Source organism: Opisthorchis viverrini (assembly GCF_000715545.1).
Source record: "Opisthorchis viverrini unplaced genomic scaffold opera_v5_161, whole genome shotgun sequence".
Classification (NCBI taxonomy): domain Eukaryota; kingdom Metazoa; phylum Platyhelminthes; class Trematoda; order Opisthorchiida; family Opisthorchiidae; genus Opisthorchis; species Opisthorchis viverrini.
The window spans coordinates 167,207-191,049 of NW_008751815.1; the positions used below are offsets into that span (position 1 = coordinate 167,207).

Genomic DNA, 23,843 nt, shown 5'->3' on the forward strand with positions numbered 1-23,843 from the left:
CCCCCCCAGACCCACTCCGGACCCGATTGTCCGCCCTGTTTGGCACACTACTGCCGAGCAGTGTTTTTCGAGAGCGTTTTTTAACCAGAACTACACCCGGGTGAGACAGCGGATCAGTATGCCGACGCCCTCCGGTCCTTGCCGCAAAGGCATATCCCGAAGGTTCGCCGAAAATTCGTAAAGTGCACGCGGCCCAGTGATTCATGGCTGGTGTACGAAACGCTGACTTGAAGGCGAAATTTCGCCGGAGAGTTGACCGGACTCCAAGGGACACGCTCCATATCGCACGGACCTACGAAAACCCGTATGACAGCGGAGATCCATCCCCAAATCCTGCCCCATTGTTTCCGACAGCGCAACGTCACCGGCAGGATATATGGACCCCCACTGAAGCCAAGCCAAACCCCGAAGTTGCTTCTACTGTACGCGCCTCTGAAAGAATGCCAGGCTCTGAGGCCACAACTCTCATAACAGTAAGTCTCCGTTGTCCAAGACTGTCCTCCGTTGTCCACGACTGTCCCCATCGCTTCTACTAGACAGTTTTCCTCTCTACTTATAATAGGGCAGTTGAAATCCAAGCCTGTGAACATCTTAGTCGATACCCGGGCTTCTCGTTTGATTGTTTCTATTTATTTATTAGGACCAAAGCTTAATAGTAGCAACAATTGCCCGGAACTCCTTACCGCCGACAGGTCTATCATTTCATTACTTGGCATTAATAGGGCGGTACTTTCCCCGTCGAACATAGCTTCTAACTTCATGTTCATCCGTTCACAAACCAATTGGGATGTAATCGAGGGCATGGATTTCTCAGTCATGCACGGAGCCCACATTGATGCCCAGGCAGGTACCGTCCGGTTCTCTAAATCAGAGTGTAACAGTACTTCGTCGGTTGACACAGAAAGTTTCGTGATTTGTGCTCCAACATACCTGACACAGAGAGTATTAGTGTAATCAATTTGCCCTTGGAGTTCTACATTGTGCTGGATATCTCACGACCCTCTCTGGGGCGAACCAACGTTCTTCGGCATGCCATCAATACAGATGGTCATAAGCCAATACGTGCCCCCCCAGGAAGGTTCCAATCCACTACCAGGGTGAACTTGCCAACTTACTTTCCGAGATGTTGAAGAAAAAATCATCCGTCCGTTTTCCTCGCCTTGGCCTTCACCAATCGTGCTGGTAAGAAAAAAAGATGGTAGCTTACGGATATGTGTGGACTTCCCACAGCTGAATCAGGTCAATGGGCGTGACTTATTCCCGCTTCCACGTGTGGACGATACCACTGACGCAGTAGCTGGCTCAAATTGGTTTTCCACCCTGGATTTAGCGTTCTTGATATTGGCAGGTCGAGGTCCAACCGAAGGATTGCTGTAAAACGGTGTTTGTAGTGTCGTCAGGACTGTATGAATTCGTAACCATGCCATTCGGACTCGCGAACGCACCAGCCACATTTCATCGACTTATGCAGACAGTCCTCGCAGGGTTGGTCCCTAAATGTTGCTTGATCTACCTGGACGACATCATTGTTCACGCCGCACAATCGACGAACACAGCGGCCCCAAGGTGGCTGGCCTAACCCTCCGCGCGGATAAATGCATGTCCCTCCAGCGTAAAGTGCTGTTCCTGGGACACATTCTCTCTTCCGGTGTGGTCCAAACGCATCCGGATAAGACAAAACACATTGCTGAGTGGCCGACACTGACGGGTATGCATGGCTTACGCAGTTTCCTCGGGCTTGAATCATACTACCGGAGGTTCATTAAAGGATTTGCCGCAATCAGTGCTCCACTTCACAAGCTTACCCACAAAAATCGAAATTTTTCGTGGGCTGTGGAATGTGACGAAGCTTTCAACCGTCTTAAGCAGGCATTAACATCTCCATCCATTATAGCTTACCCGGATCTTTCACCTGATGCGGGAGAGTTCGTTTTAGATACTGACGCTAATCAATTAGTGCCGTAGTCTCCCAACATCTGGCTGATCGAGAGGTTGTCATCGCACATGGTAGATGTGCTCTAGATAAGCGTGAAATGCTTGCTCTGGAGCGCTATTCTCCATCGTTTCCGGCCTTATTTGCTTGGCAGGACTTCCTTTTCCGGACGGGCCATCACTCACTACAGTGGTTGCAGAGTATCCGCGATCCCGATGGCCAGGTTGCACACCGGCAAGAGCGAATTCAGGAGTATAATTTTGCTTGCACTTATTGCATGGGCATTAGACACTCGAATGCTGGTGCGTTATCTCAAAGACCAGCTCAAGAATAAGATATTGCTAACGTGCTAATTGCCTCTAATCGAATGAACTGGGAAGAACAATCCAGGGACGCAGATATTGGAGAGATTTATCGCCTCCAGTTTCAGGGCGACCCCAAAACCTCTGGACGCCTGATGGCTTCAAGATCCCCGGGAGCAAGGGGTTTGAGGTCACGGTGGGGACAACTACGAATTATATCCCGAGTACTTCACTTTGTGGATAGTCGGGATGGCCGTTCTCGTGTCATTTTCCCACGTAGTTGCGTCCAGCAGACTATCACAGCAGTTCGCCGAGATTTGGGGCATGCGTGGCAGAAGAAAACGGAAACGCACATTAGACGGTACTACCGGGGGTTTCTGCCACACCACGATGTCGTGGATTTCTGTCGGCACTGTACCGTGTGTGGGAAGACGAAGACCCCACCATAACACCCAGAGCACCGGTCCAACCGACCCCGTGCAAGGACCAAACCATCGAGTGGGCATTGATGTGATTGGACCTCTGTCGGAGACCAGAAATGGAAACCGGTTCATCGTCGTCCTGATTGGCTGTGCCAGTGAGGCAGCAAGATTCCCGTACGATCGCGTCGGAGATAACTTCCGAATGGGTATCACGCTAGGGAGTACCAGTCATTTTACACTCGGATCGGGGCCAAGTTTTTGAGAGTTATTTACTGCGGGAAACGTGTGCACTTCTGGAGATCCGTAAAATATGGACAACACCGTGCCATCCTGAAGGAAACAGTCTGGTAGAACGCACCAAGAGCACCGTAAAGGGGACACTAACTACCCTTGTGAATCGCTATGAAGTGGAACGGTGGGAGGAACACATCCCCCTGTGCATGCTGGCTTATCGTGCGGCTGTACACGAACCGACAAATTTGGCGTCGGCATTTCTATAACTCGGCCGAGACCTTCGACTGCCTTCTGACGCAGACACGCCCGTGGTCCCCGCAGACCTTGTTGGCAGTAACGAGTAGGTCCGATCGCTACACGAACGCCTATTCGCTGCACTGCAAATCGCTCGCGAAAACATTGGACATGCTCAGCAGCACCAAAAGACTCTCTACAACCGCAGAATAAACGGACCTGTGTATGAAGTGGGTGACCATGTTCTTACATCGCCCGAAAGCACCACCGAGTGCATCCGCGAAATTCCACCAGACGTGGCAGGGGCCTTATGTTATTATTATGAAGAGACCAAACAATACATGTCATTCGTAACCCATCTCAGCCACATACGGATGAACAATGCGTACATTACAACCAGTTACAGCCGTCCCCCCAACCGCATAATGACGCCCAGCCGTCAACGTCCCACTACCTGCCACCCGTTAGCCATACGGTTGAGATCAGTACTTCTGACACAAACACCTGAGCACTGAGGACAGTGCTCGGACTCGGGAGGGGAAAATGTAGCGCAGTTGAAACTCGACTGTATCTGCATGCACGTCTATCACATGGGCTTATGTGTGTCTATCCCTCTCTCATTATCCCTATTACAGATACCATGGTCGAGCCACCACGAGCCCCAGACAGGGAAGAGTAGCCGCTTGTACACCCCCCTGATTGAACTTCACCCAGCTTTGTGTCCCCGACTTCCGGTTTCGGTTTCTGTTGAGTACATGTGTGTTGTGCCACTCAACCTGTGCGAATGTGTGCCGTGTGGGTTCATTAATACAAATTTGTATATCTGCACATTTCAGGACTGACATGTTCCGTCGCCATATCGTCTCGAGCGTCGAATGCTGGTGACTTCCTGACATCCCACGCTAAAGTAACGAAAGCGTTTCGGTAATTAGGATGCCCTCAGAACGGGACACTGGAACCTGGAATCCTAGTGGTGCTGGTAGGTGAGCATCAGTGCAATCCACATTTTCGACCAATCGGAGCTGGGCTTGGTGCTGGCCAACAATCTGCCGGCCTTCCGACCAATCAAGTTTGAGTCAGATGTACTGGTCGTGGCCGCACCTATTTCTGCGCTGCAATCCTTTTTGATCGTAGTATTCCCACTAAAATAAGTGCTCGGTTTAGTGATCGGCAACTCCAGCGTACGCTGGTTTGAACAGCCTGGAGGTAAGGTGACGTCATTTTTTGGGTGTTTGGCGGATTCCGGTAATCTTTACGCCTACTGATTCCATCAATCAATNAATTAGGAGCTATCGTCTGGGATTCTGCGGTTGGGCTCATCTTAGAACGTACATTAGGCTCTGATGAACATATTCGGCATGACAACTGGGCTGCAGGGACAGCCTGAGTCGCTTACGATCTGTGAAAAGTCGCGCCGCATGCATGTAGAAACCGAGCAAGCCACCGGAAGATGAAAAACGTTATAACTCGGGCAATTGTGGAGTGTACTTGGAACATGAAGCAACTGCTTCGTGTGCATTGCGATCTCAAGTTGAAATCTTACAGAGCCTTTCGCGAAATTCTCATAGGTCACAAAAAAATCAAAAAGTTGTGGTAATAGTGGTACTCGGCAATTTCCATTCTACGAGCAACGGGTAATCCTGACATCGCCTAAGATCATGTGTAACTATTGAAAGCTCGGCAGGATTATTGGGTTGCTCTTAGTCAGCTTCCAGGCTTGACAAACGATTCGGCTACCCACTGTTCAACAACCAACCTAGCGGTCTGTTCACCGCTGCAACACCTGACGGCCGTAGGCTTCATCAGATGGGTCAACGGACCTCCCTTGACCACACCCTTTCCTCTTCAAATTTGATGTGTGCGTGCATGACCCTACTACGGTAATGCATCGGAACGTTCCAAAATAACTCAGTTTATCCGTGATGTTCTCTGGGGGTCTCAGGTGATTCAGAAGCGACTACCCATGGTATCAATGGTGGGGGCATTGCTTTGAGTGCAAGAGCCCTGCTTGACTAGATTCTTATGAACAGCCTACTGTGTTCGGTGAAACTGACTGGTTCGGTCAAAATCCGCAAGCAGTCAGCGAAAACTCGAAATCTGCCCCTCATTCCTCTTCGTGACCCAGCAAACTGCAGCGATGACACTGTCGAAGGCGCTTAATTTGGAGGAATCTCGAAACTGCTGCAGCCAATCGGGTGCATGGATGTCACTACTCTAGTTGGTGATCTGAATGAGAACAATGGACATGAGTGCGCAATTCACCTGATTTCGAACACCCGGCATAACGTTCAAAACGTTAACAGCTTCACAGGAGGATATCAAATACCGGATCCCCTCCGGAAACCGAAACTTATGAAGCACCCTGCCATGACTGCCTTCCTCTGCCTTGTTTATGTACCAGGGAGAACTCGTTTAGAGTCAAACAAAACGCATCCAGAGCATTTGATAGACGAAGTGTTATCCCCCCCGGGAAACTTAGGAAGCACCCTGCCATGACTGCCTTCCTCTGCCTTGTTTATGTACCAGGGAGAACTCGTTTAGAGTCAAACAAAACGCATCCAGAGCATTTGATAGACGAAGTGTTAAGGGAATGACATGTCGAATGCCGTTCCTATCTTCAAAGAAGGTGTTCTATCTGAACGTAAAAATCATCAAGGTATCCCGCGACGGGAACTATGGGACTATACCTACCTGTTTCGTCGCGAGGATCCGGTCATACGCTGTCACCTTTCAGTCACCTTACGGATAATATCTTCCATCTTGATATCAAATATCTGGTTAGTCGCTATCGTTTCTACTTCGCTCACGGGCATCGTCCTACATAGTCTTACTAGTACTCACTAGTGGCAGATTCGTGGAAATCAAGCACGGTCCTGTTCAGGTTGTGGATGTGCTGACCACATCTCTACCTTATGACAACTTCTTGAAATCTGGAAAGCGTTGCGCGGGTCTGGTGGAAACATTTAATCAGCAATGCTGAGGTATGCCAGATGGGAAAGTTCACTTTTCCTCGGTTGATCAACTCATCACGCCCCCTCCCAAGCTGCTCTAGTTGTGGCGTGTGCTTCGTATTTCAGAGGACCGTTTCCATTGTAGAGCCCTATCCTCCCAGCCTTGTGTCGTTCCGGAGGCTTTTAGTCCGTGATTGGGCAACGAAGCATGAATGTTCTTGCCAGTCACCTCAGTTGCCTTGGTAACTGTCTTCTCGGATAAAGAGAAACCGATCGTTGGTGACCCTGACGGACCTCACTGTGTCACGCAGCCGCTGGTGCTGTTGCATCAGAGCTACCTTCCCTGCGTAGCTTTCACTCTGTCATACCGGACAAGCAGAACCATTCAACGTCACTGAACTGGTTGAGCCATCGCCTTCAACGCGTTGCCCCAACTCAATTATTTTCCCTAGCCATCTGGAACCACTTCATTTCGGAGGAAAGTGAACTGACTAACCGACTTCTTGAGCACTGCCACAAATACAGAAAGTCGACAGTTATTATCTTAGGTATAAAAGCATCGTTCGACTCAGTCGACCGCGCTGTATTGTTGGGATGTCTCTCCTTCAAAGATGTACCAAACGCCTTTATCACAATTCTCCATTTTTTGTACTCTAGCATAAATGGGTGCGTGAAGGACTACGGAGAGTATTCTCTTTAGTTTATTGCCAAATGTGGTACCCGTCAGGGCCTCTCTTTGTCACTTCCTCTCCCCAGCTTCGTGACTTTGGTAGTTGTTTAGGAAACATTCGCTGCGTCATCTGCCTGACCTGACCACTGACCGGAAGGTCCGTGGTTCGAACCTGACCTCTGCATCTCGACTTATCCTGTGTCCGAAGGCCAGCCGCTCCTAGTGAGGGAACATCACGTCAATAGGACGGATGTGTCATGTGCGGGTTACGGACTGAACTAACACATGCATTGATTGGTCAAACTGTCAGCCAGTCGGGTTCGAGCATCTGTATCTCGACGTTTCTCGCCCCCCCCCCTCACGGAGATTCTAGCGCGGCCTTGTGGGACATTCTGTGGTGACCCTGTAAATGAGATTGTAATGATCTTTCTTTTTCTCTATAAAGAGCTATGTGAAGCTAACATGTCTTTTAATATACCATAATGGGCTGAGCGGGAAGCCAAATGCGAATACAGAGTTGCACCACCGTTCAACAAGTCGGAACATCCTCTCTAGGCTTGGGCAACCTGGCAGCATCCCAGCCCTCGTGCTTCCTTCGGGTGGTATGGCAGCTAGGCGCCGAAAGGGTGTTACAGCTGAACGAAGTGGACTGGATTTTGGGGTTTGAAAATAGACTTCGAAGTTTTTGGGGTTGTTACTGAAGCCGGATGTACAGAAGCTGCAGCTGAGTGGTGTACGGTGAGCAAAGTGGTCAATCTTACTGCTGGGACCTGCGGAGAGAATATTCAAATTTGAGTTGGAAGAGGACAAACGTTAAAGGACGAAGGCGTCAGCAGAAGCATGTTTTCGCCTGCCCACCCTGCTGTATGCAGCAATTCAGCTAACCCGGCTGGCGACACCACGTGACGGCCGATGTAGCATCAGAATATTGTTAGTTAAAAGTGTCATGGTTATGCGTGGGCTGGAATACTGCCAGGGCACCCAGACCCGGACATTAGGATGATTAGAGTTTTCGACCAAAGCCTTTGGCTCTAGACTGACTGCAAGGTAGCGGTATTTTGCGGAAAATGCAAGTGCATTACCATTTTTATAGAACTAGTCGCCACACACCTAATCCCCAACGTGGAGGGCCAGGAGAATATGTTAAATAGACCTCTTACCATTGACCAACCTGGTTTGAGAGACTCTGTGAATGTCGGGTGGTCACTACCCAGCATAGCTGAATGGGTTACGACAGCGCACAAACCGTCATACCACAGTACGGTCCAGCCTCTTCGCGACGAACATGTTCGCTTACTTCGTCATTTTAAAGTACTGTAGGACGCAAGTTATTTAAGGTGGTTTCCCACCACAGGCACCGAAGTAATTCAGTCGCCTCATCTCCTTACCAGGAAATGCAACAACCAGACCTCGCGTCTTGGTTTTCGGGCAACCTCAGGTACATCTCTGACTGCCACAACGCACCTGCGAATGCATTTCCGTGGATCGTTGCCATCAGTGGTTGATCAACCGTTAGCCTAAAACAGTCGACGGGTTCGCGATAGGACGTTTTGGAGATCCAACCTGCCTGGCATTTCACGTCTGCTCATGTGCACCCTACGCTGTTCTTGAAAGCTAAGGGCGTGACACTGATACATCGTTTGCATCGCCACTTCCATTGACGCTCAGTAGCGTGCAACTTCTGTGCGGTTTATCACACTGTCCTCTCTACACCCGTCTGGCTTTTTACCCGATTCTCCGCATTGCCTAGCGTCACGTGACATGCAGGTGACATTACAATTATCTTATATGTCAACGCTGCAGCACTCACTCTCAACTAACGATTTAGACCAATTCACAAGCCATCAGTCCGCCCCAACTTGTGTCAAGGTGGCACTGATGAGCTGGAGCTTTGTCACACACAGCGAAGGTTTTGCCACACATTGCTTTCTCTTGGGAAACTTTTTGCACCGAAAAGATCAGTCATGTGGAACTGTTCAATAAAAAACGGAGGCGGCTTAGAAATCGCCGAGCACTCTGTGCATACGCGATTGGGCGATTTCGGGCGTACAGCGAACTGTCATTGTTTTCCCCGTTCAGGATGAGGCCTAACAGTGCTGCTGTGTGCTTGTTTGTACTTGGTAGTTTACGATTCCTGTTCAGTGTCGCGTTATCTTTGTTTGTACCTCGCAGATCTTGTGTTGTCCGGAATTGTGTCCTCTACCGTTTTCCACTACTGTTCTACTTCCAGTTCGATTCGGAAAATGTCTCCACTAGTTCCTTCCTTTCGACCTTTGCTCGGTCGTTTGTTGTTGCCTCGTGGGGTAGCTCGTTTCAGTTCAAGCGGTAAAACTGATTGAATTTCATCCCGATCTTCCCTAGTGCACACTTACGAGCACATTTTGGTGGACAAGAAAGGAGCTGGAGCCTCTGTTGGTTTTATTCAACTAAACCGACCAAAGGCACTGAACGCTCTCTGCGATGGACTGATTCGTGAACTTTCCGAGGCCTTGGATAAATTCGAATGTGATAATCAGGTCAAGACCGTTGTACTTACTGGTAGTAATAAGGCCTTTGCTGGTAAGTCGTGTCTAATTGTTCTTAATCTCACCCTGTCACCATACTTTCTTTGGACTTTGTGGTACATGTCAGGCTTCGAGAGCTCATTAGAATTCGTGTACAGCAATGTACACAAATGTGAATTTAAATGGCAGTCATACTGTGATTCAGAACAAGAATGTTCATCATGACATGAAGCTTGAGCGGTTCGAATGGCATGTCACCCTTCTTTAGTAGGTATGAAGTTCCGAGACCTAGCGCTTCATGTGATTACTCAGAAATGAAGCAAGCCCTTCANCGCTTCATGTGATTACTCAGAAATGAAGCCAGCTTGGCCTGTACGTCGCACCATGCTCTTAGAGAATTGCAATCCGCCAACCAGATACGAAACCACTTTCCACTGGTGTGAGCATGTCGGCAAACCTTTGACTGTTTTTTACTACTCATTAAAACTTGAGGTTGAACACGTAATGATATGGTCTCTAGAGCAATGAGTGGCCTACGAATTGACAGTCGGCGAACACTTTTTGGTTTACCGTACTCTGAATATTGCGGTTAGCGCATCGTTTATTTCGCGAGAATCGGCCCACTGAGGAAGCATATCCACATCTTCGAGGACTTTCCATACACGAAATTGAATGATAGCAGGTGAAGGAACTACAGGCGGTTCGGTTTCCACAACAGTGTATGGTAAAGAGTTGGGGCTTATGAGAGACTGGGAATACAGAGAGTGCTGTGGACTTTCAAACTTTGGTCGTTTGGAGGAAATTGAGAAGAAGCCAGCTCGAAAGCTGGAGGTGATAAATTGGACGCACAAACGCCATTTCTGACTTATTGAAGAGGTTTTAACGCTTTGTTGACTGGAAAGGAACTTGTTTTTGTTTTCAAGAAATAATGTAGCACTGAGGCTAATGGTCTTTGAATTGGGCACAGTTAAGAACTGGGTGGAGGGGACCCGACTCGTACATCGTAGATAGCTCATAAACCTGGTAGTTGGCTCACTGTAACTTAAAGAAATTATACCGTCAAACTCGTAGAAGTCTTGTATGTGAGACGCAAGCCCTTCACTCACGAGGTACGGAAATATAAATCGCAGGAACACTTGTGTGTTTCATAAGATTCACTCTGACATTCTTTAAGTGCTACATTAGTCCGGTCCATCAATCGCTATCCAGCACCTCACCTCCCATGTTTTCACTATTAGGACTTTTAGTCTAGTCGTATCACCGACACACAATTTCCACTAGTTTCCCTTGTTATTCTTTTGAGGGTGGTGCCTCTGCCTACAAATACTCCTTATCTGCTCCGATTTGTCACTGATGAAAGGAGGCGAGATGGCTCAAATGGTTAGAGCGCGAATTTACTGACTAGAAGGTCCGTGGTTCAAACCCAATCTCTGCATCTTGACTACTCCTATCCAGGCTTGGGTAACTTGGTCTTATCTCAGCCATCGTGTTTCTTTCGGATGGGTTGGTAGCTAGGCACCGAAGAGACGTTACAGCTGAACGGTCATTACTATTTGCAAGAATGGTGGGTGTCAGTGGCGCTCATGCTGCCATTTTCTTTTCAGATTGTTTGATTGATCGCATGGAAATGTAGATACTTAAAAATGCTCGCGATAGGCCTGCACAAGGTCGCCTCCATCACCCACTGTTTTCTCTTCAATCACCCTAAGGCTTTAAATATAATTTGGTGCACTTTGTGATTCTGTGGCAGTCAAGTATCAGTGTCAACATCAAATGTCCCTCTCTTTGACGATGTTGGTGATGATGATGATCTACGCCACAAACCTCTTTCCTGAGCTCTTGTACTCCTCCTTTTCAAATGTTTTTGTTTTGTCTTGAATTCAACGTCCGCCGATGCGATGAATGTTTCCGTTGCGTTTATCGATCACTGAGAGGCGATGACGAACCTTAACTGAGAACATGTACTTCAGTGTGTCCTCACTGAGGAAGTTCGAGTTTTCTCGAATTCGACGCACACAGGAGTGAGGAGCTCTCATTCTATTCGTATGCAGGTCCTGAAGACCGTAAGCCTAGGTTCTTTTCGGTTCCCAACCATCTTACCTCTGACTGGATCTCTAACCAGAGTGATACCGCTCAAATCCTTGATCTTTTCTTCTTTACTCTACCGCAACATACTTTGTCCTTCGTTCTTCGGATCACCGTCTTATTAATTTTCAAACACGGCTTTCCCAAGACCTAAACTTCCCTTTTATCATATTCTGGTGCCTGGGATGGTATGCGTCATTTTCTTGAGAGTTGCTCAAAAGTATCCTTCATTTTTTGGCATTAAACACTTCACTCCTCGTTTTGTAAGCCACCGAAGCGTCAGTTCCCCCGAATGGTTCTACCTTGCTTGTATGCGCGGCATCGAAGAAGTTCAAAAATTTTGCAGGCACCTGCTGATGCGCTCGCCTGTGACCAGCAGAATCAAAGATTGATTCACTTCAAAGAATTCAGCTCAGATATGGGAGGCGCCAACCGAAAGTTGACGATTTCGGAGTTTGGCTAATGCAGGTTTCGTTTCTGCAACGACTGCGGTTAGACTTCCTGCTTAAGCGATAGCTTCTATCCTGAATTCCTGTAGTGTGAATGGTTCCGAGATTTTAAAGACCTGCATTCAGATCACATGTTTTAAAGGTCCTTTGCCTGTTGCCGGTAAGTCAACACTAAAAATGAGAATTGTTCGACTCGAGTTTCACTCGGCTCATCAACCGTGTATATTTCTCGCCGTGTTGGGATTTGAACCCCGGATACTTGGCATACGAGGCAAGCGTGTTACCGCTACCACCCAGCTCAGGCTAGACGCTCCTGATTGGACACAGTGGTCTCAGGATGGCCTGAAGGTCTGTGGTTCGAACTCAATTTCTCCTGTCTAGGCTTCCTTCGGGTGGCATGACAGTTAGACACCGAAAGGGTACCACAGCTAAACCATTTATTTTGGGATTCAAAGTCTGGCACTGCTGGCAGATTCCACTAAGAGCGAAAGCGGAGTCCATTGCTTTTTCCTCTTGGTATGGAGTAAGCAGAATAACTGCTTTGGTCAGGAGATGGACGGTTTGAACGATAGTGATATGAATGTAGATTACCGATGTCTCCACTTACTATAGATATTAAACGAGGGCGTATGACGGTACTGTAATCTTTCATGCATTTTTCAGGCTCGTAACATTTCCTTGACTGGACATTGACTTGCCGTAGTTGATGGTGTCACGGCACAAATCCTCGAATGTTCGACTTGGTTCCTGTTACATTTAGATCTTGTAAGCTTTAGGTGCGTTTTACATATGAGCTAAGATGTTTATGTTGCTTCATCTTTACGCTTCCCGGATTCACACTGATTACAACATTTCAGGTAGTTTTGTTGTGCTAAGTGATATCTCGCTCTCTACTCATCCGACAGCCGGGGCAGATATCAAAGAGATGTGTGGCCTGACCTACCCCCACGTTTACGGCAATGATCTCCTGGTCGATTGGGATCGCGTCGCTCTGACCCGGAAGCCTATCATTGCCGCTGTGTGTGGTTACGCTCTGGGTGGTGGTTGTGAATTGGCTATGATGTGTGACATCATCTACGCAAGTGACACAGCTAAATTCGGGCAACCGGAGATCAAACTGGGCACAATCCCTGGAGCTGGTGGAACACAACGGCTTGTGCGTGCGGTTGGTAAATCTCGGGCAATGGAACTCATTCTCAGCGGTAAGAGAAGTTCCCCGTGACAAAAAGATTTAGGTCCACTTTTTTCAATTTCAAAATACGGTACTTTCCCAATATGAGCGACGTTTGGAGGTCGCTAAGATGTCTTTTGCATGTTTGAAGGTCAAAACGAACCTTGGTCAGCTGTCTTTAGATAAACGTCCATACCAACCAAACCCAAACCTCGCAGGTGAAACAATCGGTGTGGTAGAAGTCCGCTTACCTGGGCAACTGCATAAGTCCCGGTGGACTGGCGAAAGACGAAATCACCCGCTGAATTTAGAAGGAGAGTCGGCGTTTACTAACCGACATCTATGGCGCCGTCGTGAGTCAACTCTTGACAAAAAGTTGAGTGTGCAATGTCGCCATCCTACTTCGGGGATCAGAAACGTGGCCGCTGCGCGTGGAGGACCTCTGATAGTTTACTGTGTTTGGTTGTCCGTGCTACCGAAGCATTGTGTGAGTTTGGTGGAAACGCCAAATCAGTGATGCGCTGAAGTACACCAGACGATTTTTGGGAACCTTCATTCTCGATAGATCGGCTGGTCACCTTGCAAAGTTTGCGCTGGTTAGGCCGTGAGCTTCGTAGGCCAGAGGACTGCTTGTCTTATAGAACCCTATCCTCCCAGCCTTGTGTCGGATGGAGACAATCCGGGGCGGTCAGTCCATGACCATTCAACGAAGCATGAAGGTTTCGACAAATACACTTATTCGCCTGTCTATTATACTTTACGAGAAACCCACCTGCAACCCAGCTGAATCTCATTTATGGTGTTCTCAAGCAGCTGAATGTGTTGCACCAGGCCGCCTCATGTTTCAGTTGGTACGATGTTCGAGATATCGCGATACATGTATGTTCGTAATGCACTGCTACCACTATTCGACAGCCCACGACCGGTTTCGCCCTTCTTGGGACTCATCAGGTAGGCGCAGTCTCCGGGTTTTCGTCAACCTTATGTTCTAATTGAACCCAAATGGCACAGATTTGTACAAACATTTGTCGTCGATACATGGATTCGCCCATCGCCTTCAAAGTGTTACTTTCATTCACTTATTCTCCTTACCTTGAGTGAACGATGCTCTGTCAGTTGGAACCACAAAATTTCGATGCACGGTTTGTGTGATGAAAAACGGAACCGAAACTGAACTCAGTCGAATTTTCGGCAGGTAAACGAGCTGCATCTTTGCCGAGAATCCGAGAAGCACCGTACATCTGGAGTCATCACCAGTGCTGTGCACTCTGCTACTGAATAATGAATGGTTCTACATCCTGTTCATTTGAGGCTTAATCCTACCGCTGATCAGCTGCTCGTGGTCCAGCGGTTTCCTGTTCAGCTGCTAGCCAAGAGGTGGCCGGTTCGGAATCTCCGTAGATGCGCACTACTGGTGATTCCAAACAAGGATGTGCGGTACTTCTAGTCTTTTACGTGGCTTGCAGCACGAAATGCTGAGTGAAGTTCCCAAATTTCACCTCATCAACAGAAATCCATTTGTTTGTGATCGTTTCCAGAAAAGTCACTGGAAGTCCGCGTCAGATATATCGATTGTGCTTGATATCTTCCATTCATTTGCACGCAACACAGTTCTCAGCTTTTCCCGTAACAATAGAATGAACTAAAGTGATATCTGCTTGCCATACTTAGGTTTTCGTGAATTTCTGAGAAACGCCCGGTGTACAGAAACACGACAAACGGTTGCAGCAAAGTTATATAGGGACACACCTGCATGCTTCTTTACGGTAACCGATTTCGTGTGGTTCTGTCGAATTCCTGTACTTCTTGTTTCCATAGTTACTAGTAGATAGAAGAGTCGCGAAAGTAAAACTATCGAAGTTGTGCCAGAACCGCAGGGTGTTCACATAGTTTCATCGTGATATGTATCACAGTCCATCGGCACGTATAGAACCTGCGTGTGTCTGGCTAGCCAACCGATGTGTTATCTACCCAAACTCGAATGAGTACCGCATAAGCGGATGCCTGTATGCCGAAGGTGTACCCCCACTAATGCTCCTCTTATTAAAGACCGCCATCCAAAGGGCATCCCCACAACTTCCATTGCAAGATGGAAGCCCCCATAAAGTTTACCCTCACAAAAGCCGCCGAACCATGCAATACACGTACTTAATCTAGCCAAATTCAGCGCACACTAACGCTTTTAGAAAATCTTTAGTTCACCATACTGTCAGTGAGTCTATTATACCATCCATTTTTCTTTTGTTCCTATATCTCCGGAACACCGGTTCTATTTGTGTTGTATTCGGCAGGTGGCTCAGTGGTAAGATCGCAAATTTATTGACCGGAAGGTCCGTGGTTCAAAACCGACCTGCGCCTCTCGACCTCTTCTGTCTAGGCTTGGGCAACTTGGCAGTATACCAGCCCTGGTGCTTTCTTCTGGTTGCATGGCAGTTTGGTACCGAAAGGGTGCTACAGCTGAAAGTATTCGGAAGAAGTAAATAGGCATTTAATTGTAGGCCGTAGGTTGACTTGTACTGTTTCCACAATTCATCCATGTGAGACCTACTACCGTCCGACCAGTTGTTGACCACCTAACCTTTCGGCCACGAGCAGTTGAACAATGGTGTGAATAGCTCTCACTTGGACAGGGTATAGCGCCACTAGTCTTTCAGCTGCAGAAGCCACATCACGTGGTCACCGGTTTTCTGATTGGCCCATACTTCTCTGAACCGCTNCAAGCACAATGGATTCTTAGGTTTCGAGTGACCAGGATTGGGGTAGACGATGGGTTAAGAGATGACAAGGTGAGGGACGTCATTTACACACTGGACGCTTGTTTTCATAGTAAGCGACATTCTGACAACGGTGATTTAGACCGAACAAACAGGGCCGCTACTGTCTGTCCTCTCATTTATACTGTAGCTGTACTTACAGTTTCTGGTGTGCAACTGACGTGGCTATATCATACCTCTAATGCACAACCGATGTTGACCAGTAAAGGACTAGTTTAGGCAACTAGCGAGGAGATGGGCTAGGTTGTCAGACGCTCCTTTGGTGCGCTACACTGAATGCTGGTGTGGTTATGCAGTATTCCCTTCTGAGAAGAGGCGCTATCGTGAGAAGTTCACAGCGGCAATCCCCATCAGTCAGCAGCCTGTTTTCAGGAGACGGAAAGCAACTCTCCCCTTACCTCTCTACGAGGTTGGTACTTGGTCAATTTGGAACCCTAAAGATTTGGTTGAATCGATGGGGTGCACTTTTGGCTGTTTCTGTGAGACTGCGCCAAGTCCTGTACACATCATTTTCCCAGATGATCCCACCTTCATGTGACACAGACCATATCGGGGCACATATGTGACTGGTGAGCTGGACCAGATAATTCCATGCGGAGACGTTAAACTAATTAACAGACTGGGATGTATTTTATGTGAAATTGATATTTCCGGATCACCCTTCGACAGAATGAAAAAGTGTACTTGACTTTTCCTGGGGGGGGGGAGGCGCAAACCAGGTTTCAACTGACGAGAATTACTGACTTGTACTCTCTAGTGGGGTGTGACTTCCCGTTCGGAGAGATTACCATCATATGAAAACCACCAACGTGGGCTCGTGGATGTCCTTCATACCCCTAAATGATGCCTTATCCACTGCATTTATGCATGTAAAGGCCGCAAGTTTACAAGTCCTGAAGGTCTAGCGACACGGGCTTTTTTCTGCGAAACCAAACCTATACTTAAGTCAGCTTATTCAAATCCAGGAACACAAAGGCGCGAACCAGTATGCTAACGGAGTTCATTTTTATTATTTGTGCCTCAAGTACGCTGCCGATGGTCAATATCCCTGAGTAGCTAAGTCTCTTTCCCTCATTATCGACTCCCTTGCTTGTCACTGAGTCGTTTTCTTGTTTGGACACATTTTCTAGGACCTTAGGATCGTCCTGCATCATGACGGTCTGCTTTATTCACGTGTTTTTCTCTTCTGTTCATTCTCTCAGGCGACATGATCGATGCCAAGGAAGCTGTCGCTTCCGGTCTCGTCAGTCGAGTCTTCCCCACAGACGAGGTGGTCCCGAAGGCAATCGAACTCGCTGAGAAAATCGGTCGATACTCTGGTCTGGCTACCAAAGCTGCCAAGGAGGCCATAAATGCTGGTACATCTTCCCACATTTGCTGTCCTTATTTTTCGTATGGAGTGGCTTTTCTTGGTCTCATTCATATACACATTACGTGAGAGTTTACCGGTTTAGACAAGAATATCATGGTTAACGGGGGCGAGATGGACCAAGTGGTTAGAGCGCAAATTCACTGACCGGCAGGTGTTCGACCCCGCCCTCTGCCCCTCGCCGTCCCCTGCCTAGGCTTGGGCGACCTGCCAGTATCCCAGTCCTCGTGCCTCTGTGGCATGGCAGCTAGGCACCGAAAGAGTGCTACAGCTGAACGGTATATCATAGCCAACGCTCACTACCCAGGACCAGGCCTGAAGTGCTACGCACAATCTCGCGTGGTTGCTTGACAGTTTAGGTCGAATTCGAGCTTGAGTTCACCCCGAGTCCACCGGTTTCTCTCCAACCTGATTTTGTGGTCATGCAAGACTTGTTCTCAGTTTCTGTCACTTCAGATTTCTCCCAGATCGTACATGAATGCCTGTGGCTTTCCTCAGAACTGACTCCGTTGGATTGTGAACACTTTTCGGTGACCCGTGGTTTGGTATGTGCCTCACACTACCACGAAACGGGGTATGGTTGGACCGGTATCTCGTGCTTTCATATGAGCCTGTCGGAGTGGTAGGCATATTAGTCCGTCTTGTCTAGATAAATATACTACTATCATCCACATTGGGAAGGCTAGCGCGATCTTTACCAATCTGTGGCATCTTTAGTGTAGGTGCAACATTGACCTATCTGTCTGGGGTCGACCTTACAATGCCACAGTGTTCCACATACTGTTGTGAGGTTTAGAAACCTGATCCCTGCTACCTGGAGGCGTTAAAAGACCTTCGGATATGGCCCAGTCACGCGTTCACACATTTAGGCTATTGCCTTTAATGTGTAGCTTCCACTGTCCATCCTCCATCAGTAACAAAGCTCATTATTGTGGGGGAAAGTCTGGTTTTCCCTGGCATCGAACGTCAAGGTCGGGACGGGGTTTCAGCCCTCTACCCACTTGATCACAACCACATAACTAAGGTTGCTGTACACCTGTCTCTTTCTGCTTGACTGTAGCTCGGTCCGCGCATACTTTGAAGGTGGGGTGGTACAAGGTATGTTGCTTGCGTGGAACTCTGATATTTTTTCGGCGCGATGCGCGCCTCCTGATCGTCGTCTGTTCGTACTCTCTTCCGTCCATTCAGTTGACGACTTCAACGAACCTTTTTTCATCCTCTGCTTTCTCAGTTTAGGGGTACGTTTGTTCGACAGACCGTGCAACCTTCGGGTGGTATGGCAGTTAGGCTCTGAAGGGATGCTACAGCTGAACGCCTTTTTTCCTGCCAAGTGATTTAGCGTCAAACACGAACTAAGTAGTTACAAGCCATTAGGCGGGAAAGCACGGGGTTTTTAAAAATTGAACATTCTCACGCATCCTCCTGAACTTTCCTGGACATTCATTGTCTATTAAACAATAGTAAACAAACACTGCAAAGCGGTTCCACAATTTCCTTGATAAACTTCACCTTTCATCAGATACGGACAGTGGAGCTTGGACACCAGACCATAGGATGCTCGCATGCTTCATTATTCGTATACATTGTTACACACCTTTCCCCTTTAATGGTCGCGTGCATGCCACCGACGTTCCATTTGTTCTCTTGTAAACTAGAGTGCCCAGTGCGCGAGCCTTCCTCAAGGATCTCTGGTGGTTCCTATCCATTCAAGGGGTTTGTGATCGGTCTTGACGTGAAACCTTTGTCCCACCAAGCATAGCCTCCATTTATCCAGGGCCAAGTCGGTCACTAAACATTCCTTCCTAATGGTTGAGTACTTCCGTTCACTGTTAGTCACGACACAACTGGCATCAGCAGAGTGGTCATGCATTACATCGCGGCCAACCACAGGGTACCAAGTATGTTCCTAATGGATCAGGGGCCGTAATTTGAGAGTGAGGAGTTCAGGAGTTGCTTGCAGAAGCTGGACATCAACCGGCTAAGGGCGGCACCCTACAATTCGTAAACAAGCGGGCTAACTGAACGGTCAAGGAGTGAGTGGCGGCCAAAGGAGGGGACTGGGAAGTGGACTTGCCAATGGAGTTGTTAGCACATTGTACGTTGGTCTAGCCAACCACAGGCAAGTTCCATTCGTTTTGGTGTACGATCGAATCCACGCCTTCCAATTGGTCAGGAACTTGGGTTTTGGCCGATAGTGCGCCTGTCTTCGGAAAGGATTAGACAGAGAACGGTAGGTGTGCAGACACGAGCATTCTCTATAGGTGCGCAGCTGAAACAGAAGGATCATCAGAATCCTGGGGTCGCGGAATTTGGACAGTCGTTGGTAAGGCCCGTTTGTTGTTACCGACTGTCGGGGAGACGTGTATACACTTCAGAACGATCGAGGACCGGAAAGGGTAAACGGTACGCAGCTTCGGAACTGGCATGATACACCCGAAGAGGTGCCGACCAGACGATCTGCTGAGGTCGACCTAACTGGTGCAAAGGAGCATCGGTGGCATGAACGCGACCTCTGAATGAGAAAGCTGTGTATACGAAGGTGTATGCGAAAGATGAAGCACGCGAGTAGTCTATGGCCTGATGTCCAAGCTCCGCCCTTGTATGTGATGAATGGTGAATTTGGAATGCCCGGTGTGGGTTCAAACGACGGACCTTTCGGTCAGTGAGTTCGCGCCTTGAACACGGAGTTATGGAACAGCATGTGCAATGGAAGTTGGTTAATAACTTCGGGCTTGCCGTATTTAGTTGCATGATGTGCGGTGGCTGCCCTTACCTGGTATCCGCCCAGTGGATTTGAATATACTCTAAGGGAGTCCTCAGCAGACAAGTCCATTTAACATGCTCGAGTTCGAATATTCAAGTTCAGTCTAATTGCTAGTCCACACTTTATCTGACCACTATGTATTGTTCTTGGATTTTCAGCCTACAACATGACGCTCTCGGAAGGTCTTCGGTTCGAGAAGCGTCTATTCCATGCCTCCTTCTCTACGGTACGTCTGTTTATTGGTGCTGTATAACCTATCCATCCGTTCTTATGTGTTCCGAAAAGCATACTGTGCTACTAGTTTCATGATATCACCGTTCCACTACTTGGTGCCTAAAATGCTCTTGAATGCACCGCCTTTAGTACGAGCAAGGGCAGGTTATGCACACAGATGGTTGCTTCAGTTCGGTTCGAATGGGCTTCTGCGTTTTGACAGACTGGTCGACAGAGAGAAAGACAAGACAGTCGTACGGGATATTCTACTGCGTTTTGACAGACTGGTCGACGGAGAGAAAGACAAGACAGTCGTACGGGAACAGTAATGGATATTCGCCTGGAGTTCACTAGCATTGTGTTTAGTTCACAAGTTGGGCTCAGGCTTAGGAAAGGTGTATACAGTTGGAAGAACCATTTCTTCTCCAATCCGTGAACGTAACATCCAGACGAGCTTCGAGGCGATCCAAATACCCTCCTCATTCGTGCGATGATTTGGCCTTAACGAGAGACTCAACCGAATTTTTTGCTTATGCTAGTCTTCAGTTGACTGTGCTACACAAGGCCGGTTCATTTTACTTTTGGTAAGATATTCCAGATACCGTAATACTTTGTCTGGATGTTTCCACCAAATGAGTCTGCAAATGGAAGCACACAAGACATAAAGTTGACGGAAACTCGGGGACTGCACCCATCGGATGAGTCCGAAGGAGGCGAGACCGGTTTTGAGCTGTCGAGGTGTTTTCAGACACGTTATGAGTAACGTGTTTCGTGTAGAATACCCCTTGTTTGGTTTTCTTCATTCGTTGGTTACACTAGTCGCAAGCGAGTCTCAACGGAGTTGAGCATATGTCAGATCAGTGTCGATAAGTTCTCCTGAAGACCTCGTTTTCACTCATAGTCTATCATCCAGTCGGTTAGGTCGTCTTTAATCCATGTGCCTTTTTGGATGCATGTGTTCTTCCAACCTTATGGAAGTGTTGCACCCGTCTTGAGCGATTTCCTCCAGGACCGATTAGCGTGTTCAGCCTCCTCAGCCACAACCCTACGGTCAATTACCAGTGAATGAGAGTTTCATGGAAGTTATTGCCACGACTTCCGCGCGGCTTCTGCATTCAGGATATATTTGTCACATCAAAGGCATCGTTTGATATCAAGATATCGTCAGACCCCGGAAAATTCAGATCGGTTCGGCTCAGCTCATCTTGATTTAGACTCATTGGAAGGGCGTAGGGTGTATGACTGGCATGGGGCGAGATCGAACAGTTATAACTACTGACCGGAAGGTCCATGGTTCGAACCCGACCTCTGCCTCTCGACTTCCCCTGTCTAGGCTTGGGCAACCTGGCAGTATCCCAGCCCTCGTGCCTCCATGTAACGTGGCAGCTCACACACTTGACCGCGTGATCATACCCACACAGACTGTGTTCAACCTCTTACCTGAATGTGACTTGTGGTTCCGATCACCTGTCCAAACTCGTGAACGCGAATTTGTCCACAAACATTTTGTCTTTTTCACTTAACCGGGTAATCTCCCTGGGAGTTTGGATATTTTTCTACGGACGAACAGTTATAACTACTGACCGGAAGGTCCATGGTTCGAACCCGACCTCTGCCTCTCGACTTCCCCTGTCTAGGCTTGGTCAACCTGGCAGTATCCCAGCCCTCGTGCAACCTTCGGGTGGCGTGGTAGTTAGGCACCGAAGGGTGCTACAGCTGAGCGACACCCTCGATAGTCGTGCTCTCGAAAAATAGCAAATAATTAAGAATTGATTTGGCTTATCTCCACACATTGTTTACAATTACCCCGTTTGATAACCTTGAAGTGTTCTTGATTCTAACGAGCTACTAACCTAGACACTGGACTACTTGTTTGAAACTCGAAACGTTCTGTGGCCGAGCAGTTGAGTGTTCAAACTCCTTGCCGGAAGATCGCGAGTTGGAGACTCCCTGGAGTTTTGTGAGGACTCCCAGATGTCGTCACTCAAGAAGCCAGGGGTATAAGGTCATAGAGGAGTGAACTAAGTGTGTATGGGATAACTGGTCCATCCTGTTTATGTGTCAGCCATCTACTAACCATCCAGTCGTGGCCTATTGGTACGGCCTTCAACCGGCAACCGAATCTCCCGGAAAGATTCTAGAGATGTGCTTCACCACTAAATCCGGACAAAACATTTGCACAGGGTTTCATCATAGTTTGACTTTGGGACTTGTTCACGCCAGTTTTGAAACACCTGTGACCAATCAGCCTTTTTGTACTAACTAGCCACCAATCTTCCCTGACGTTCTGATGCTTACGGGGCTGTGGGCGTGCAATTAGATCAGCGACTGTCAGGAATTTGGTTTGGGTAGACCAGTTTCAGGCTGTCTCCCTCTCAGACCGCAATTTCAGGTAGTTGCCAACCTGGGTTCGCCACATCCCGCGCCTTCTTTCGGTTGCTGCCAATTGAAACTAAACGAGCTTTGACCCCTAATTGAACTGTCCGGTTGAATAACTTGTATTTCTTTCCTTCGGGGCGAGATGGTCCGATTGGTTAGAGCGCTAATTTACTGACCGGAAGGTCCATAATTCGAACCCGACGTCTGCCTCTCGAATTCCCCTGTCTAGGTTCGGGCAACCTGGCAGTATCCCAACCCTCGTGCTTTCTTCGGGTAGCATGGCAGCTAGGCACCGGAAGGGTATTACAGCTGAGCGACTTATTTATTTTTCCTTCCTTTCTCCTCTCGTTTTCTTTTCACTGTTCTTCAGCCCGGAATGTCGTATTCCCCCATCTGTGGTGTGTGAGCGGTCTTTTTTGTCTCTCTGTCATTCTCTCTTCCCTTTTCCTCCTCTTTCAGAATGACTGTAAAGAGGGAATGACCGCGTTCACTGAAAAACGTGAAGCGAAGTTCACTGACACCTAGATGCGGAGTTGCCCTACCCGCTGTCGCCCCACAACCTCCGCACAGTCAGGTTGTGACGATATTTGATCTGACATGCTTTCCTCCCCTCATTATTTTATTTTCGTGATTTTTACACATTTTCTACTTCACTCACGGTTAGCGCTGTTAATATGAGGAACTTTCCTAACAATCTGTCCTCTTCATAACACGGTTTATAGCTGAATATGGCCTTGCAAACTCGTGAGGTTTGATGAACCGTACAATGCTCTCAGGTGATATGTCACACCATTTCCGTGCATCTCGGTGGAAGCACGAAGGCTGAGATACCGTTGGATTGCCCAGACACATACGGGAACCATCCCAAGCCTCGTTTGAACCGTGGACCTTTTGGTTAGTAGCTTTGTACGGAGCTTTCTTTCACTAGACTCCCACATCATGGTTATTGTCCACTTTGGCGCTGGTGTGGTCCGCACTGCCAGTAAACAACGGCCGCCTGAGAAACTGTTGAAGAACCAATCAGGCGAGTTGGAACAGCCAGTGCTAGGTTCGGAATGGCATCCGCGGATGGTTTAGTTTGACAGAAACGTCGTGATTTTGGTTAAGATTGGAGTTTCCGGAACCAACCGAAACCATTCCTTGTTCGATCTCCGAAAGTACCATTTTAAACGAAAACAGGAACCTTCTGGACTTCTAAATAACATCGGATCAGCGTCCAGTACCTCGATATTGTCATGGTGGACCTTTTGTTTTTGGTGCACTGTGGCCCTAAGTTTCCTATACCAGTTTGGAATACAGACAGCGCACATTGAATGTGTATCGGACGAACCAAGGGTGCGAGACAAACGGCCAGGTAAGAACAGGTGTCAGAGTGAAGAACAGATGTTG

At 48.1% G+C, this 23,843-nt stretch overlaps 2 protein-coding genes across 2 annotated transcripts; both read left to right on the forward strand.

Moving 5' to 3' along the window:
- Positions 1-203: 203 nt before the first annotated feature.
- On the forward strand, positions 204-536 carry T265_07099 (hypothetical protein; the record flags this gene model as incomplete). Its single annotated transcript, XM_009172542.1, has 1 exon — positions 204-536. The coding sequence occupies one exon, from the start codon at positions 204-206 to the stop codon at positions 534-536; it is 333 nt and encodes a 110-aa protein (XP_009170806.1).
- Positions 537-4,234: 3,698 nt separating this feature from the next.
- Positions 4,235-23,191, forward strand: T265_07100 (hypothetical protein; the record flags this gene model as incomplete). The annotated part of the gene is made up of 6 exons (XM_009172543.1): positions 4,235-4,331; positions 8,977-9,305; positions 12,642-12,986; positions 16,932-17,087; positions 20,021-20,088; positions 22,914-23,191. 4 exons carry the CDS (start codon positions 12,710-12,712, stop codon positions 22,977-22,979), a joined length of 567 nt encoding a protein of 188 aa, XP_009170807.1.
- Positions 23,192-23,843: the final 652 nt, after the last annotated feature.